A 20,426-nucleotide genomic window follows, 5' to 3' on the forward strand; every position below is an offset into this window, starting at 1 on the left:
TTCACGTGATGATTTCTGATGCTTTTGACATGGAAATGTCAGCGTAATTCAGGATTCTTATCTGTGAACCAACTCCCGAGTGCACTAAAGGCAAGTGATAGGCAAATACCTCTGGGGTTACTCTAAGTTCTCAAGTAGTGCATGTGTTGCTGAACAGAATGCAACAACTTGCCAGTAATTTAACAGTGTTCAGCCAGTTTAATAGTACACTGTAGTATAGTAATACTGTTCTTTTATTTTTTTACTTAATCAAATTGCATGCCCAAGATGATGAAATGAATGGAATGTGCCAAATGTCATACTATAAAAACTATTGTTTAATGCGTTAAACACTAAAAATGAAGCAGAAAAAGTATTAAAGTAAAGGTTGGCACCTTGCTTGTGGAAAATAAAACATGCCAAATTCAGTTTGAATGACAAATGTGAGTAAATTCACAGAAATCAAGATAGGTACTGTCTTAGAAATTGAAATTTATGATGGTATTAAATGGTTTCAATCTCCTGAGGAGGCAATTGAGAAGAGAAATTATGTACAACTGTAAATACGTTGCAACACAAGAGAGCACCAAGGAGAAATTATTTCTCTTGCTCACACTAAGAATCAGTAAGTATTAATATGCGAATCTCCACCTTTTGTAATTTAAATTGTGTTGGATTGGAGAGCATTTTCTCACATGAAGATGTAGCTCCTCTTGGTACAGAGCAAATTTGATATTTTCATCCTGTTTGAAACAGATTATTAAAATATATGAATAATAAATAAGATGTATTGGTGCATGAAAATCAAAATTTCAAATTTACCCAGTGCTGGAATGTTCAGCAATTACATTTATCGCTATTCAGGGTCTTCTTGCCTTATAAAGAAAACAGTATTTGTTCCAATTACAATTTCTTTTGTTTCTCATGAGTCAATATTTTTCTTTTATGGCTCCCACTGTACTGATTGGCTAAGATTGTTGCTCGGCTTAGACTGTGCAGAAATCAGCAGGGGGGTGGGGGGTGGTGGTCAGTAAAAGCTGAACTCTACTTTAGGAGCTGGAATTCATCTTGCAGCGTACCTTTTGTATTTCTCAGAGACTCCGGGCCAAAAAAAAAAGCAATCACTTATATTGGTTATGAATTCAAATTGAATAACTTGATCTGTAATTTATGGATTAAAAATAAATATATCAAACTTTATGCTTACTACATGTCTTGTGAGCATGTAAGTGTATTGTAAATTGATTGTTTTTGGGCTGTGATTTAAGACTAGTTTTATTTTTCTGAGGAAGGCTTTCAAAAACATTACTTTGTGCATGTATGTATAAAATAATTAAATTGGAATATCATTACAACAACATTAACATTAACAGCATTATATAACAACAAAAACTACTTGTTTGTCTATAGCACCTTTAATGTAGTGAAACATCCCAAGGTGCTTCAAAAAAGCATTAGCCATCAAAATTTGACACTGAGGCACATAAGGAAATATTAGGGCAGATGACCAAAGGCTCCGTCAAAGAGGTAGGTATTAAGGAGGGCCTTAAAGGAGGAAGCAAGATAAAGATGCAGAGAGCTTAAGGGAGGGAATGCCAGAGCTTAGGACCCAGACAGCTGATGGCATAGCCATCAAAGGTGCAGCAAGTAAAATTGGGGATGCTCAAGAGGCCAGAATTAGAGAATTGAATGGGTTTTACTGAAACAAAGAAGGTACGAAGTGGAAACATCATAACCAGTTTATTCTCCCCCTGGGCCATTGTGTGATCACCATGGGAGAGACCAAAGCGTCTCCTGTCAGAAAATGATGTGATAAACTTTTTACCTTAAAAAAGCAGCTCTCGAAGCGAGAGAGAGAGACACACTCAAAAAGAAGCATTACCAAGAAGCTTGTCCAGCTCAGAGCTAGGAGAAAATCCTGCAAGCCAGAAGAGAATTGCCCTGCTGTAAATCCTACATTTTCAACTTGTGCAGCAGGGAATTAGAAGTGAACTTTCCACCAAGAGAGAAACCTTCAAACACCTCAGGCCTGCAACCAACGAGAACTTGACTTCTGCGAGAATTCAACAAGTTTACCGTGAACCCCGAAACTCAACTTCACTTGAAAATCACTTACCCCTTTTCCTCTCTATCTGTCTCTTGCCTGTTTGTATGTGTGTGCAAGTGAATGCGTGAGTGGATGCGGTTGCAACAATTTCAGGATAAGGTGTATTGCTCAATAAATAATTAATTTTCTGCTTTAAACCTACAAGAAAACCTGTTGCTGTCTGTTCATTTGACAAATAAAACACAAAGGGGTTAAACCCTAATAACAGAAAGCACTTGCTGCGGTCAGGTGAGAGTTGAACAGTGGGAACCACCCACACCCTTCACCACGTGGCCGTAACAAGCCACTCAGCAGCGCATTTATCCCTGGGCTGCTTGCCACAATCATAGAGATAAGTAGGCAGCACAAAGTTTACATGTTGCCTGCATTCCTTACATCCAGGTGGGGTAATTGCAGATTGTAATCCCAATGACCCCTTTGGGCCTAATCCAATTTTTAGACCTAAGGGTTTTGCTGGTGACAAGGCTGGGATGAAGGAATGGTTGAGTAAATTAACTCCTGCAGAGGTATTGCAGCGAATGGAGGTCTAAAGGCTGGGAATGGAGGAGAGTCTTTTTTTCCAGGATGGGCACAGTGGAAGTGAGGGTGGAAGGAGATTCAGTGGATGTGGGTGGTGAGGGATACAAGGAGCTCGTCAGATGTGGCCTTGCCAGTGATCAAGATCATGGGAGGAAAAAGGCCAAGAGATGGTTGTTCTGAATCTTGCCATGAACAGGGATAGGAAAACTACTGGTAGGTGTGCTGAATTCCTAAAAGCTGCTTCATGCCAGGTTAAAGGTGGGAGTAGGGGTAGCAATTGCGTGGGTGAGAGTGCTAAAAACCATCAACTTACCTTGGAGCTTCCCTTCTGGTATTAGCGAATGAGAATTTGTTTATAGCAATAGGAGAGTATTCCTATTTTCTGTCTTTTACTTGAAAAAAATGGTCCATCTATGGCTATGGAGAGAAATGTGGGGAAGCAACTGCTATTGTTGGATTTGTTTATCAAAACAAGGTGGGCAAATCTGAACCAGTATAAATATTGTACAGCTTTAATTTTGACAAATAAGATTATTTTTCCACATGGTATTTTTGTTCTGTTGGTGCAAAAGAAAAATTGGCATTAAAGGATTTTAAATTACTAGTTAGGCCTCAGCTGGAGTACTGTCAATTTCTGGGCACCGCACATAAGTAAAGATGTTGTTACGACCAGATGAGAAAGGTGTCCAGATGTCCCCCTCAGCCTTCACCTGGTCTTACTGTAACAGGGTTTAATTTTGAACACACCGTTTTTTTAGCTCCCCCTTGGTGAATGCTTGTTCACTGCTTTCCAATTATAAGCAAAGAAACCAGCACAAACAGCTTTTCTTAGGTTTAAAAAAGAAAGATTGAAATTTATTAAACTTAAACTCTAATTTGGTTAACGCCTACGGATACACAATGCGCCCACGCTAGCATGCATACGCGATTAACACATGCAAATAGAGACAGAAAAGAGAAAAATACAGTGGCAAGGTTTGAAGAGCTTTTGTTACGGTTCTTCGAGCTCACTGTAGAGTCCTTGATTGTAGGTAGTTCTTGCTTTTCATTGGGGCCCAGTATTCTTCTTAAACCTTGTTCGCTGGAGGAGACTTTTCTCTCTTGGGGTTCGTGTGTCTTCAGTGGATTCAGAGGCTTGTGACAAGGAGATGGGAACAGACAGGAGAGATTTTCTCAGTCCAGGGGCAAAACAGTTTTTTTTTAGTTCAAACTGTTCGTACAATTCAGAAAAACCCATGTTGCCAAGCAGGTTAGTTATGTGACTAGCTGGTCTTGCCATGTCTGTTTGTGTTTCGGCTATCCCAGCAGTCATCCTGAAATTTGAGCTCCCTCACTTACAATGTCTGGTGCTCAAAGTCCATCTTGGGTTAAATGTGTCAGGGAATGGTCCTTTGTCCTTCCAAGCACTGTATGTAAATATGCAAATGTCTTTTCCACCCATGGCTGATCTGTTTAACAAGTCATTTCCTCGTTCCAGCAACAGTTTAAAATTAATGTGCCTCATTCTTGGCAGGCGAGGGCCTAGCATGACAATGTCAAGGTCTGAGAGAGGGTGCAAAGGACATTTACCAGAACCAAGGATGAGGGACTTCAGTTATGTGAAGAGACTAGAAAAGCTGGGATTATTCTCCTTCGAGCAGAGAAGATTAAGATGTTCAAAATTATGAGGGCTTTTGATAGAGTAGATTGGGAGAAACTGTTTCCACTGGTAGGCGGGTCAGTACAGTAACAAGAAGACACAGATTAAAGCTAATTGGCACAGTACCTGGGAGAAATTAGATTTTTTTTGCGCAATGTGTTATGAGCTGGAATGCAAAGGTGGTGGAAGCAGATTCAATAGTAAATTACAAAAGGGAATTGGATAAATACTTGAAAAGGAGACATTTGTAGGGCTGTGGGGAAAAAGCAGGGGAGTGGGACAAATTAGATAGTTCTTTCAAAGATCTGGCACAGACATGATGGATAGGAGGGCCTCCTCCTCTGTTGTTTGATTCAGTGATAAAGCAGTCAAGAAAATACAGAGGTGGGAGGTGATGTGCGGAAATACATAGGAACATTCGTCCCTTGAGCCTGTTGCACCATTTGGTGAGATAATGACTGATCTGTGGTCTAACTCTATATACACGCCACTGCCCTATATCCCTTAATACCTTTGGATAACAAAAATCAGTCAATCTCAGATTTAAAATTACCCTAGCATCAACTGTCATTTGCAGAATAGAATTCCAAAATTCTACCACCCTTTGCTTGTAGAAATGTTTCCTAACTTTGCTCCTGAAAAGTCTGGCTCTAATTTTTAGGCTATAGCTGTTTTTCAGCCAGTACAAACACAGTTGACTGAAGGGCCTCCTATGTGCTGTAAAGTTCTATGATTTCCATGAATGGTTCCTGAATCGAGTGAACTTTGAAGATTACGATAAGGGAGGGCATCTGCAAGGTTCTCATCTACTTCCTTTAGAACCCTGGGATGGAAACCATCTGGTCCTGGGAATTTGTCATTCTTTAGTGCCTGTGGCCAGAACTTTATGTTGTGGTGGTAGCCCCACCCACCCACAAAAAAGTTGGGGGGGCGAGCCCGCCTCCACCAAGTCTGGAAGCCACGCAGCAATTCTACATGGTCCAGGTGCTTAATTGGCCTCGGTTCCGCCTTCAAGAGCTGTCAGTCAACCAGAAGGCTGGCAGCTCTTCAGGCCCAGCAGCGCCACCAGGAGTGGTGGCCACTTCTGGGACTGCACCCAGCTGGGACCAGCAACAATGGAGGAGGCCCCAGAAAAGGTAAATGGGGATCAGGCCTCGCCAGGGACAATCGGCTGGGCCCCAGCAAGGCGGTGGGTGTGGGGGGAGGGGTGGGGGTGTTGATCGAGAGGGCAAAGGGATGTGTTCCAGCAGAGACGGCTTGTGCTACTGGGGGACTTCCATAGAGTAGAGGGTGCCCAATTACGAGGCCCCACCCTAGCCCGCAAGGACACCGCCAGGGCCAGTTTTCCACCTCCCCCACCACTGGTAAAATAGGAGCGGGGTTGTGTAGGTGATTGGCATGATGCGCACCCCACCTCCCACTCGATTTTACGCCTCCCAGTAGGCTGCGGGGTGGGGGGGGAGTGCAGTAGGTGTGTTGCTTAAAATTCCACCCATTATTTTCTTCATTACAGTTATTTTGTTACTGGAAAATGATCTATAAACCTTAAGAATTAGAACAGATTTATTTTTAGAACAGTAATTTCATACATTGGAATTTTTTGAAGGAAAATGTAACATCCTGAATCTTTCAAAAGAGGAACATTTTCAGATAGGCAATATTGATATTGGTTCATTAAAATTTAGGTTGTATAACAGAAATGATAAATCTATATAGTTTTTTCCTTACAGTGGAGCAAGACTCATTGATTGTGTTTAAAATATAGCAATGCTGAAATTAGAATAGGTTTCAATAAAACCTAGGATCAGAGGAAATAGGAGCAGGAGTAGGCCATTCAGTCCGTCGAGCCTGCTCCACCATTCAAACAGATTATGGCTAATCACCCACCTCAGTGCCATTAATTTCTGTCTTGAACATGCTCAATGATTGAGCTTCCACAGCCGTCTGGGTCAGAAAATTCCACAGATTCACCACCCTCTGACTAAAGAAATTCTTCCTCACCTCAGTCTTAAATGGCCTACCCCTTATTCTGAGACCAAGTCCCCTGGTTCTAGACACACATCTCCTATCCACATCTACCCTGTCACGCCCTGTAAGAATTTTGTACGTTTCAATGAGATCCCTCTCATTCTTCCAAACTCTAGAGAATACAGGCCAAGTTTCTGTTATGTCTCCTCATAAGAAAATCCCGCCATGCCAGGGATTAGTCTAATGTTGTACTCCCTCTATTGCAAGTATCTCCTTCCTTAGATAAGGAGACCAAAACTGTACACAATACTCCAGTCAAGGTCTCACCAAGGCTTTATACAATTGCAGAAAGACATCTTTACTCCTGTACTCGAATCCCCTTGCAATGAAGGCCAGCAACCATTTGCCTTCCAAATTGCTTGCTGCACCTGCATACTAGCTTTTAGTGACTCATGAATAAGGACATACAGTCTCCTTTGGGCATCAAAACTTCCCAACCTCTCACCATTTAAGAAATACTCTGCCTTTCTGTTTTTTTTACTAAAGTGGATCCCTTCACACTTATTCACATTAAGTTCTATTTGCCATGTTCGTGCCCATTCACTTAGCCTGTCCAAATCCCCTTGAAGCCTACTTGCATCCTCCTCACAACTTACATTCCCACCTAGTTTTGTGTCATCAGCAAATTTGGAAATACTACATTTGGTCCTCACATCCAAATCATATATATAGATTGTGAACAACTGGAGCCCAAACACTGATCCTTGCTGTACCCCACTAGTAACAGCCTGCCAAGCTGAGAATGACCCATTTATTAATTCTCTCTCTTTTCTGTCTGTCTGTTCTATCTATTCTCAATCCATAGCAGTATATTTCCCCCAATCCAATCCATGTGCTCTAATTTTGTTTACTAATCTGTGTGAGACCTTATCAAAAGCCTTCTGAAAATCCAAATACACCACATCCACTGGTTCTCCTTTATCTATACTACAAGTAACATCTCAAAAGAACTCCCAACAGGTTTGTCAAGCATGATTTCCCTTTCATAAATCCATGTTGACTTTGCCCAATCATATCATTATTTTCCAAGTGTCCAGTTATCTCATCCTTTATAATAGATTGTAGCATTTTCCCTACTACTGACGTCAAACTAACAGGACTGTAGTTCTCCATTTTCTCTCGCTCGCTTAAATAGTGGGGTTATATTTGCTACTTTACAGTCTGCAAGAACCCTTCTAGAATCTATAGAATTTTGAAGGATAACCACCAATGCATCCACTATCTCTATAGCCACCTCCTTCAATACTCTGGGATATAGCCCATCTGGTCTAGGAGATTTATCAACTTTCAATCCAATTAATTTTTCAAGTACTACCTCTTTATTGACACTGATTTCTTTCAGTTCCTCATTTTCACATGTCCCTTGGTTCCCTAGTATTTCTGGGAGATTTTCTGTGTCTTCCTCTGTGAAGACTGACACAAAGTAATTGTTTTGTCTCTCCACCGTTTTCTCATTCTCCATCACAAACTGTCTTGTCTCTGCCTGCAATGGACCCACATTCGCCCTTGCTAATCTTTTCCTTTTCACATACCTAAAGAAGCTTTTTACAGTCCGCTTTTATGTTTTTAGCTAGCTTGCATTCATAATCTCTTTTTCTTTATCAGTTTCTTGGGCCTCCTTTGTTGGATTCTAAATTGTTCCCAATCCTCAGGCCTACCACTTTCTGGTGACCCTATAAGCCACTTCCTTTGACCTAACTTCTTTTGTTAGCCACAATTGATTCACCTTTCCTGTTGGGTTTTTGTGTCTTAGAAGAATGTATATTTGTTGTAAACCGTGTAATACTTCTTTTAATACTAGCCATTGCCTGTCTACGTCAAATCTTTTCATGTATTTTCCCAATCCACCATAGCCAACTTTCCCCTCATACCTTCATAGTTTCATTTGTTCAGATTTAAGACCCTAGTTTCAGAATGATCTATATTTCTTTCAAACTTAATTTCTTTCATCATACTGTGGTCACTATTTCCTAATGGCTCATTTACAGCAAGGTTATTAATTAGCCCTTTCTCATTACATAATACTAAATCTAAAATAGTCCGATCCCATGTTGGTTCTTCAACATACTGCTCCAGAAACCCATCTTGTACACACTCCAGGAGCTAATCCTCCAGAGCATTAGTGCTAATTAGGTTTATCCAATCGATATGTAAATTGAAGTCACCCATTATTACTGTATTGCCCATGCAACATGCAGCTCTAATTTTCTGATTTATTCTGCACCCAATGGTTGGTGGTCTATAAACAATCCCCACCAATGTTTGCTGCCCCTTGCTGTTTCTTAGCTCCACCCAAACTGATTCTACATCTTGGTCCTTCAATCTAAGATCCTCTCTCACTAATCTACTGATTTCGTCCTTCATTAACAGCGCTACCCACCTCCTTTTCCCCTTCGCCTATCCTTCCTAAATGACGAATCTGCCTGAATATTCAGTTCCCAGTCCTAGTCACCCTGTAACCATGTCTCCGTAATATAGCAATTAAATCGTACCCTTTTCACTTCTATTTGTTACTTCAGCTCATCTACCTTGTTGCAAATGCTGCGTGCATTCAGATAGAGTGCCCTTAACATTGTCTTAATATTATTCCTCATTCCGATCCAATTTGATGTGTGCCTTCGTCTCGTCTGCCTTCTAATTTCACTTACTACTTTTCTACTTCTTGTTACCAGTTTTGCTTCCCTCCAAATTGAGCTCTCTCTTAGGTTCCCAACCCCCTTCCAATTTAGGTTAAACCCTCTCCAATAGCACTAGGAAATCTCCCTCGTGGATGTTAGTCCCGGTCCAGCTAAGGTGCAACCCGTCTACCTTGTACAGGTCCCACCTACCCCAGAACCAATCCCATTGCCTCAGAAATCTGATGCTCTCCCTCCTGCAGCAGTTCTCCCGCCACATGTTCAATCGCTCAATCTTCCTATTCCTATGCTCACTATCCTGAGGTTACTGTCTTTGAGTTCCTGTTTTTTAATTTCTTTCCTAAATTCTGCTTTCAGGACCTCATCCATCTTCTTACCTATGTCATTGATACCAATGTGGACCACGACCTCTGGCTGTTCACCCTCCCCCAGAAGAATATCCTGCAGCTGCTCCATGACATCCTTGACCCTGGCACCAGGGAGGCAACATACCATCCTGGAGTCACGTCTATGGCCAAAGAAATGCCTGACTGTTCCCCTAACTAATGAATCCCCTATCATTTTATTGCCCTTCCACTCTTCCTCCTTCCCTGCTGTGCAGCTGAGCCACCCACGGTGCCACGGACTTGGCTCTTGCTGCACTCCTCTGAGGAACCATTGCTTTCACCAGTATCCAAAACGGAAAACCGGTTAGCAAGCGAGATCAACTCAGGGAACTCCTGTAATATCTGCCTGGTTTTCTTAGACTACCTGGCGATCACCCATTCCCTCTCTGCCTGCACACTCTTAACCTGCAGTGTGACCACCTCCCTAAATGTGCTATCCATGTAGTTCTCTGTCTCGCAGATGCACCACAGTGCTATGCCGAATGATGATTTTTTTAATCTATCGGCAAGAAACCTGAATTAATTTTTTTTTTAAAGGTGACCACTAGCAGCTAAAATGGCCACTGAAATTTGCATCAAGATCCCCTACATTCCAATGTATCAAGAGGGAGTCGAATGGTCTGACCAGTCTCCTCCTGAACAATTACTTGAGAAGTTTGGAGTGTCTTACTTGGCCAGCACCCATTAACAAGACATTAAAGACAATCTTCGGACATGAAACCGATGGAGATATACCACTCAAAGGCAATCACTTGAACAATGGGACCCTGATTGAGAGAAGGGGAATTCGTAGACATGAACTAGTTCAGTTACAAGAGGGAATACATGCTGAGCCATCATGTTACAGGCCCACCATCTGTGTGTTTTAAGGTGGCTTTTTTCTCTCTGCAGCAGACAAGCAACTGACACTGATCAGAAGGATCCAAGTGGGGTCTCTCTCTCTCTCTCACTCTCCCCAGTCCACCTGGCAGGTTTTGAACCCTGCCTGCTGGCCATAACTACCTAAGCGTCACTGCGGCAGACCGAGACCCCGTGAAGGAACTCATCCGCACCACTGTTTTCCAGGAGGACCACTGAGTCTGCTGGTCGCATCTACAAGCCTCAGGACCACTGAGCTCAACCGGAAGACAACTGAGTCACCAAACTCCATAGACTCCCTTTTTATTGCTGCAGACTCTAATCTGACCAATCTATCCTTACCAATCTGTAACCTATTTGTGTGTGATTGTGACCCTCAAGTATGTGTGTCTGAAAGTTGGAGCGTAGTTTATTATTTTACTTAGATCATTTTAGGTACAATAAAGCTAACCTGTTTCTTTATTAAAGTCAAGAAAACCTGACTGGTTCTTTTATGATCATAGCACGTAAATAGGGGACGCTCACTGAATTGGCAAGTACATTCACTTTTAGAAAGAAATAAACCCTGTTGTGGTCAAACAAGGAGATGGAAAAGAGGGAAGCCCCTCCTCACCTGGTCGTAACATCTATCAGGATAGTGTTTGACTTGGAGATGTTAGTGTTCCCGTGAGATTGTTGCTCGCGTTCTTCTTGGTGGAAGCAAACAGGGACGGGAGTACCATTGAAGAAAGCTTAGTGAATTGTTGCATTGTATCCTGTAGATGGTACATACTACAGCTATGGTGTGCCAGTAATGGAGGGGGTGGCTGGCAAGCCCATTGACATTGGCACCAATCAAGCAAACTGCTCTGTTTTGCTTGGTGGTGAGCTTCATGAGTGTTGGTGCCACTATGTCCATCCAGGTAAATGGTGAGTATTCTATCACATTCCTGACTTGAGTTGCCTGATTCCCTAATTTGTTGGTTAATTTGCATCAGCAGCTTCATATATGTGTAATAAGAACATTCATTTAAAATTATGTAGAGCCTGTAAAACTCCAATGGCGTGCCCAAGTAGTTTCAAAAACTATTCAGAGATGAGAGTTTTAATGGCAAATGGGCTGAGGTAGTTGCAGAGGGTGGTGATGTTAGACATGGAAATAGCCTGTCTTTGTGATGGAACAGATATGGGGTTTGAAGCTCAACTTGGAATAAGTAGGACACTGAGATTGCAAGTAGTCTGCTTCAGCCTGAGAATGTGATCAGGAAGGGAAATGGAGTTGGTGGCAAGGGTTGAAGATAATGGTTTCAGTCTTCCCATTCTTTACCTGATGGAATTTGCAACTCATCCAAGACTGGATGTCAGACAAGCAATCTAACACAGAGGTAATGAAGCATTTGAGATGAGTAGAGCTGAGAATCATCCGTGTAATGTGGAAGCTGATCCCATGTCTGTAGCTAATGTGACCAAGGGACGACATGAAGAAGAAGGGAGCAAGGATAGATCCTTGGGGGATCTCCAGAAGTGATATTGAAAGGGAGGGAAGAGAGAAGCCTATTTTTATAGAAGCTATAGCTGTGATCAGATAGGTAAAAGTGGAACAAAATGATGCCAGTCCTAATGATAGGGTTAAAAGCAAAATACTGCAGATGCTGGAAATCTGAAATAAAAACAAGAAATGCTGGAAATACTCAGCAGGTCTGGCAGCATCTATGGAGAGAGAAGCAGAGTTAACGTTTCAGGTCGTATATCTAAATCTAATAAATCTAAATCTAGGTCAGTGACCCTTCATCAGAAATTCTGATGGTCACTGACCTGAAATGTTAACTCTGCTTCTCTCTCCACAGCTGCTGCCAGACCTGCTGACTATTTCCAGCATTTCTTGTTTTTATTACTACTGATAGGGTTGCCAACCCTTTCACAATGCCCTGGAGTGTCCCAGAATGGGGCATAAATCTCCTGGGCACTGCCATTAAGAGCATTAAAAGCAGCTGCACAGTGTGCAGCAGCAGTAGGAAAAGTAACCAGATCTTGGGATGTATAGCCAGAGATAGAGCACAAATTCCAGGAGATGGTTGTTGGGTAAATGTTTGTCTTTACGTTTCCAGTTCTAGTGAGACCCCAAATTAGAAACCTGGATAAAAAATATTAGTGCAATTTTAGAGTCATTTCCAGCACAGAAGGAGGTCATTCAGCCCATCAAGTCCATGCTGGCTCTCCATGGAAAAATCCAGTCAGTTCCACTCCCCCGCTTAATCTCCATAGTCATGCAAGTTTATTTCCATCAAGTGACCATCCAATTTCCTTTTGAAATCATTGATCGTCTCAGCTTCCACTACCCTTGTGGGCAGCGAGTTCCAAGTCATTACCACCCGCTGCGTAAAAATGTTCTTCCTCATATTCTCCCGCATCTCTTGCCCAAAACCTTCAATCTGTGTCCCCTAGTCCTTGTACCATCAGTTAATGGGAACAGTTTTTCCTTGTCTAATTTATCTAAGCCTGTCATAATCTTGTACACTTCTATCAAACCTCCCCTCAATCTCTTTTGCTCTAAGGAGAACAGCCTCAGCTTTTCCAACTTAACCTTGTAACTAAAATCCCCCATCACTGGAACTATTCTGGTAAATCTCTTCTGCACCCTCTCAAGACCCTCACATCCTTCCTCAAGTGTGGTGACCAGAAGTGGATGCAATACTCCAGTTCGGGCCTAACCAGAGCTTTATAAAGGTTCAGCATAACTTCCCTGCTTTTTTTACTCAATACTTCTATTTATGAAGTCCAATATGTCTCTCTCAATATGTCCTGCCACCTTCAAAGACTGATGCACATGCACCCCCAGGTCCTTCTGTTCCTGCACATTCTTTAGAACTGTGTTATTTAGTATATATTGCCTCACCCTATTCCTTCGGCCAAAATGCATCACCTCACATTTGTCAGTACTAAATTCAATCTGTCTGCTGTCTCCCCATTCCGCCAGCCTATGTCCTGTTGCAGAAGGTTCATATCATCTTCACTGTTTGCCACACCTCCAAGTTTGCTGTCATCAGCAAATTTTGAAATTTTGCATGCGTTCCAATTTCCCAATATATGCTTTGACATGCAGTGCTCTGCACCGATGAAGATAAGAATTTATCACTAATTTGGCGATATCTGAAGTACTATGTGCAATTCAGGTCTCTGTCTTACAACAAGGCTATCCAGACCCTGGAGGTTGTGCAGAAAATTGCAACCTAACTAATACCTAGTTTAAGGTATCTGAGCTATGAGGAGAGTTTGAAGAGCCTGGGATTATTCTGAAGGGAAAATTCGAGAGAGATGAGCTAGTATTTCAAGGATCTAAGGATTCACTTCATCTTATTCCCTGGTATATTTCAAGTTGCCATAAACTCTAGAGCCACAAAATAGAGGAGGGAAGGTGCACAGACAATTTAGGTTTAATTAGTTTGCACAGAAGGTTTTGAATGAGTGGATCAGACTGTTCAGGGAGGCAGCAAAGACTGTTCATGTGGAAAATTTAGGGGAAAGTTAGTTAGATAATTTAGGGAGTGAGCAAATTGAAAGGTGTTAATTTTTGAGACCAGCCATAAATAGAATACTTTAAATTTGTAGACAAAATAAAAGTACTTGCGAATATGATGTGTTCCAAAGAGATTGTCATCAGCAACCTGGCAGGTGAAATATTAAATGATATTTAATGTTAAGTGTAAAGTACTGTCTATCATTGCTAAAAATAATAAATGTGGTTGCCTAGTGGTGGCTGTATCATTAAGTAAAGTGCAGACGAAAAAAGGTTTGACTGTGTGAGTAGTCCAGACATTGAAAGTGTTGTTGAATTGTATAGCAGCCTTTGCCAAAACAAACAGAACATTAGAGTATGAGGAGGTCCACTGAGTGTCGGATCCAAGAAGCAGCAAATTGTAAGGCAGCTTCTAGCTGAGTGATAGGAAACTAAACAGTTCACTAGTTCATTGCAGAAGAGAATATTCTGCAAATAAAGACATCATAAAATATTAGTACCAAAGGTACTGTTCATAACTTTGTTTATCTGATCACCTTTTACCATTTGATTTGAAAAGCAAAACAGCTTGTTTTATCATAATTGATATTCCTTTGTTTCACTTTAAATTTTACTGTTTGCGTATTTGGAATTCGATGTTGAGGAAGTGAAAGTGTTTCAAGTTTGCAGTGATGTCATGTCACAAATGTGTATAAGTTTTATTATTAGGCATTAATATGCGCAGCATATTTTATTCTGATTGGATGATGGTGTAGACTTATTACAGAATCGTGGATCTAAAATTTTCCTACAACCTGCAACAGTGTGTCCAGTAATACTGCAGGAAATGTTTGAATATATTGAGACATGGAATTTTTAATATATTCTTATTAAAGAAATGTGTTCTTGTTTGTTGGTGAAAGGACACCATTCTAAAATTACTGGGGTTTTTTCTAAATTAACTCGAACTATGAACTCATGAAAAGTTGCTCATGATTTCACTGCGTTTCAGCAATGATGCTGGTTTGTGTCCATTTAGAAAGAATCCTTAACTCTAGGCCATTACTGATCGCAACAAGTCGAGAGGGGAAATGTAGCATCAGCATTTAGTGAAATGTGAGCCTTTATCGTCTTATGAACGCTGGACGTTGTACCATGGTTATGTTTTAAAAACTGTGATCTTCAATGCAATGTAAAATAGATATTCGGAGGAAACATGTGACCTCACACAAATTCTGCCCAGAGACAAGCCAGAGATCTTGGTTACCATGCGAACAAGGAACCCAGATCAAAGTCCCTTTTGAAAACAGGGTGCAAGGTTGCAACACCTAAAGGACAAAAGGTTTCATTCTCCCAGACTCTCAGATTGTAAACAGCCAGCCAGGGGCTCTAAAATGTAGATTTGAGTTGTAATTTTTAACAACAGGAAGCAAAGGAAGTCCCAGGTGGTTTTGCTGTGGTCAGAGTTATGAGAATTGTCAAAGGCAAATGACTATTGACTTTTGATCTGGATAAATTTGAGAGGCTTTCCTAGGTCTAGGGGCTGAAATGAAGAAACGAAGACCAACACAGTTGCGCAGCCAAAGGAGGGAGAGAGAGGTCAGTCAGTTGCTTCTGGAGAGACAACTGCTCTCAGATCACCAATACAACAAAAGGCTGCTAAGATTTGAACCCAGTTCAAAGGCTTGAGGTTTGTGGAGGAGAAAAGATGAGTAAAGACCAACGGGATCACGAGGGATTGCTTTATTAACAGAAGTCCAGTCAAATGTATTCGGAAGAAGTGATCAAAGAGGACTTTGGCTTTGAGAAGGATTCTGGGAGATCCTACCCATTGCAGCTGGGAGGAGTTCAGAACCTTTAACTGCAAGGATACCTTTTCAATGAGAACATTGTGTAATGTATAAATGTAGTGTGGAGTTTTCGAATGTGTTAGAGTTAATGGAAAATACCTTTCTCTGTAATTTAGTGTATTAGCTACCTATTAAGCATTGTTTAATTAATGTTGAATTTTATTAGTTTAGCTTTAAAAGTCTTAAAAACGTGAAATCTTGCCATGTGATTCTTTAGTTAGTCATTGGCTAGTTCATATCTCTTGTTTTAAAGTTGGCAGTCTCTACTGAGGTCATAACAATGGTCAATAACGTAGAGCCAATGAGGGACTCAAAACTGGGTATTACTAGCAAAATGGTGCCAATTTGCACAAATGCAAGAAAAAAGGAAAATCCAAAAGCAGAAGCAACAAAAAAAAGAAATAGCAACTCAGAAACGATTAAAACAAAAAAGGGAATAAAGAAACATAAAACTTATTGAAAGGGGAAAGCCGGAAAAAGAAGATAATATCATGGGGAGAAAAAGGGTAAAACAGAAGAGTTGAACTTCAATTTTGTCTCTGATACAAGAGCAAAATACTGCTGATGCTGGAAATCTGAAATAAAAATAGAAAATGCTGGAAATACTCGGCAGGTCTGGTAGCACATGTGGAGAGAGAAACAGAGTTCACATTTCAGGTCGATGACCTTTCATCAGAACTGAGAAAAGTTAGAAATGTAATAGGTATTAAGCAAAGGGATCGTGGGGAAAAGAACAAAAGGTCTGTGATAGGATGGAGATTAAATAATAGAAGAGTTAATTGTGTAGGACCAAAAGCAGTTGTAATGGGGCAAGAAAAGAAACTAAGAAACAAAAGATGTGCCTGGAGCAGATGTGCTGCCGTCCGAAAGCATGTTTTGGTTTTTCTCTTGTTTTTGCTTTCGGATGGTAGCACATCTGCTTCCAGTATTTTCTGTCTTTATTTTTAATCTTGTCTCTGTCTTATGTTTTGGCTGCTAGAGTGTGTGAAAGACAATATCATGCTCTAATCCAATTAGAAATGAACTGACAGAATTGTGCTAAAATTTATCCAGCGATACAAATGGCATACATGAAATATGGCAATGCAGCTGTTTCTTCGTTGTACCAAATTACAGTACACAACACTGCAGTTCTATGTAAGCTCACTGTCTGTGTCTCTAGTAAGAAACATTCTATACGGTAGATCAAAGCTATTGCCAATGGGTCGTGTAAAGCCTGGCAACCTGTTCCAAAAAGCCCAGGCAAGTTCATTATCTTTTACTTATTTGTTATGCTCTGGTTGTGCTGTTGGAATGTTGTGGGGCTACAAAGAGCTGTTTCTCGTCTGGTTGCCTCATGGGTGGTAAATCTTGGATCAGAGCATCAAGATTGCTAAATATCCACAATTTGAGATCTATACAAATTAACAGAAACATTGTTTTAAAGTGCGTAAGTTTAGGCAGTCCTGCTGCAGATGATAGAGTGTAAACAGTAGACACGTACATCTTTTTCTTACTAGTAAAGGCAGGTACACCTTAAGTGCTAGTAACTGAGCAGACTGCTGTTTAGAAATGCAAACAATAAGGCTGACTCATGATGAATCATGGTTTAATCCTTGGTACAGTAACCCAGGCCAGTTACATTAGTTTTAAAAGTATATTGCATTACCTCTATGATATTGGCTGATGATTACATTTACCTGCTACTTCAAACAAGACATCCTTGGTATGATTATGACCTGGTTGTGGCAGTCTGGGTGAGGCCTACAGACAGCAGTACACATTTAACATAGGGAATTTAATACACCTGAAATGTCCACACCCAGTGAAACCTATCATATTATTTGTGCCTTAATTTGTTAAAGGAGCATATAAGGACAGAAATTTAAAAAAGACAAACTGACATGTACATCCTTTCACATTATCAGGCCAACCCAAAGTGCTTTGCAGCCATTAAATTACTTTTGAAGTGTAGTCATTTGTTTTGCAAACAATCACAGCACCCAGTTTGTCCAGAGCAAGGTCCCACAAACAGCAATGAAATAAGGAGTTAATATGTTTTGTTGGTGTTGGCCAGGACATCATAAGCACTCTCTGCTCTTCGAAAATGTGCTGTGAAATTTTTTACCTCCGCCTCCGCAGGTTGACGGGGACCTAGTTTAAAGTTTCATTTGAAAAAGAGCATCTGCAAGATGCTGCATTCTCTCAATATTGCACTGAAGTGTCAGCCTAGATCAAGCCATGGAGTGAGGTTTGAACCCATAACCATCTGACTCTGAAGCAAGTTGACACTTAAAGAATATTATTTACTAGTAAACCTGCAGAATCTTGCATTAGGAAAACTTACTGACTTACAAAATCCCAACTGTCTAGATTTTAGCCCGCCATTCTCCCCAACATTTCTGCAGCTATTGATCTGCCCCACAACACCCTCACCTCCACCTTTGATGTCCTAGCTCCCAATAATACTATTACCCTCTCTTACCTTGGCCATTCCCCCAGTACAGCCCTCATCTCCCTTAAATCTAAGGTACGCAGATTTGAACGGATATGGCGGGCATCTGGTTTAAGCATTCATTGCCAGATCTGACTTGGCCACATAAAGCACTTATCGGGACTTTCTCTCATCTGCCAAAACTGCTTACTAAGATGATACCTGGCTTCTCTTCTGTGCTGCAAACCATCTTCATAAACCCCTCTCCCCTGTCTTCTTCACCCTTCCAATAAGTGTAAGGAGCTAATGGAACTCTTTCTCACTAAGATTGAGGTCAGCTGCCTATGCCAGTTCCTGCCCTTCCCTCAACCCTCCAAGGCACCCCCTCCCCTAGCCCTAAACGTGCTTCTTTGTCAAGTTTCCCTCCTATCTCGTCTCATGCCCCCTCTTGTCCATGAGACCCATCTCCTGTTCCCTCGATCCTGTTCCCCAATAAACTGCTGACCACCTAGCTTCCCTTCCTGGTCCCAAGTTAGCTTACATTATTAGCAGTTCACTCTCTTAAGGTACTATCCCCCTCTCCTAAAGATCTGTTGTCATCACCCATCTCCTCCAAAAACCCAATCCTTGGTCCCTCCCTGCTTGAAAACTACTGCCCCATCTCCAAACTTCCTTCTCCCCACCAAAATCCTTGAACATGTTGTCGCTCACAAATCTGTGTTCACCTTTCCCGGAGCTCCATTTTTTAATCCTTTCAATCAAGCCTCTGCCCCTGCCACGGTACATAAACAGATCTTATTAAAGTCACAAATGACCTGTGTAATTGTGACAGAAGTATGAGCTATTCATAACCTTTGATATGGTTGGCTACACCATCCTCCTCTACGCCTCTCCACTGTCATCCATCTGTGTCACCAATCGTCTGGTTCCATTCTTACCTATCCAGTCACAGCCATCATCGACAATGGCTTCTCTTCCCACTTTCGCACGCCAAAAACTCTGCTGCCTGTGTCCTAATTCTCTCCAAACTCCGTTCATCCATCACCCCTGTGCTCTCTGACCTACATTAACTCCTAGCTAAACAACGCCTCAATTTTAAAACTCTCATTCCTGTTTTCAAATCCCTTCTTGGCCTTGCTCCTCCCTAACTCTGTAAACTCCTCTAGCCCTACATCCCTCCAAGATGCCTCCAATTCTGGCTGCCTGAGCATCCCTGATTTTAAACATTCCATTGGCAGCCGTTCCTTCAGTTGCCAAGGCCCTAACCTCTGGAATTTCCTCCCTAAACTTCTCCGTCTCTCTTCCTCTCTCTGTCTCCTCCTTTAAGATGCTTCTTAAAACCTACTTCTTTGACTGAGCTTTTGATCATCTGCTGTGGCTCAGTGTCAATTTTTGGTTGATAGTGCTCCTGTGGAGCACCTTGGGACGTTTTACTACGTTAAAGGTGCAATATATATATAAGTTGTTGTAAATGGTGCTTCAAGATATGTTACCAATTGACAAAGCCTGTTTGTGATGCTGTTTATGACATTTTTATCTAAATCTTTTATCTAAATAATCAATCAAGGAATTGAATTGTACTGACAACTGAAATAACCAGTCAGCCAGCATCCTCTGATTAAAGTCGGCAAAATTTAGAATATCTTAATGACTGGTAGTATGACAGGTTTAAAAAAAATTCCAACATGGGTAACTAAGTAATTGAAATTTGTCTACAGTGCTAAAGATGCAGGTGTTTTGTTGGATTATGGTACTAGGCAAATATGGTTTTAGTCAGATCCACAAGTGGTGTCTGCGGTGTGGTGTCAGACCCGTCACTTACTAATTTTAGATGCCAAATCAGTAAAACAACTTTTTTATGTGTTTAGATTGTGTATTTTTCCACAGATCAAAATCCTTAATATATTACATACAATGAAAATAGTGTCTAGAATATTTATGGCTGAGTTCAATTTGATCTTTGTTCAATATACAGTTGTTAAGTGATCCAAAGCGTTTAATTTGGTTAGGATGAAAAGAAATTCTACTTTATGTCCCATGTGCTTGTAAACTGTTCAAGTTTCAGTCTTGCCTAATCAGTAATTGTAACTGATCACTTTATATTTGTGATCAACTTCATTTGTTTATATTGTTTAAAATCATTTATGTAAGGTTATACTTTAAGAAGTTAACATCTGCAGGACTGCTGAAAAACAATTGCTTAAAAAGGCAATTCTGACCAAAAATGAAAGTTTTGTATGATGTTTAGCTGATTGTTTACTACATGATCAAATAGAGAATCATAAAGCAGTTGTTGACAACAGAGCGTCTTTGACCCCACACAGCATAATTTCTGAGCTGTGCACAACTTTAAGATGAAAACAACATTGTGTCCAGAAGTCTGGGAAACTGATTTGTCATAGTTCGACACAGAGCACAATTTCCTGCTTGGTTCATTAATGGTAGGAAGTATATTGCCCAAAGCAGTGTAAATTCAACACAAAAAACTTAGTGTTGAGCAATTGAACTGAGCTTCAACTTAGCTGTTTCATCACTT

At 41.0% G+C, this 20,426-nt stretch overlaps 1 protein-coding gene across 6 annotated transcripts in view; it reads left to right on the forward strand.

Moving 5' to 3' along the window:
- Nucleotides 1–20,426, forward strand: part of srfbp1 (serum response factor binding protein 1) — a 269,448-nt gene that overhangs the window by 213,016 nt on the left and 36,006 nt on the right. The window contains exon 1 of one of the 6 annotated variants that reach the window (XM_068029903.1): nucleotides 14,990–15,226. The exons of the other annotated variants lie outside the window; for them this stretch is intronic. Within the exon in view, the coding sequence (XP_067886004.1) occupies nucleotides 15,176–15,226 (51 nt within the window). The 5' untranslated portion in view covers nucleotides 14,990–15,175. Of the gene's footprint in view, nucleotides 1–14,989; nucleotides 15,227–20,426 lie in introns of those variants that run through there. 6 annotated transcript variants of the gene reach the window in all.

Source organism: Heterodontus francisci, chromosome 4 (genome assembly GCF_036365525.1).
Source record: "Heterodontus francisci isolate sHetFra1 chromosome 4, sHetFra1.hap1, whole genome shotgun sequence".
Classification (NCBI taxonomy): Eukaryota; Metazoa; Chordata; class Chondrichthyes; order Heterodontiformes; family Heterodontidae; genus Heterodontus; species Heterodontus francisci.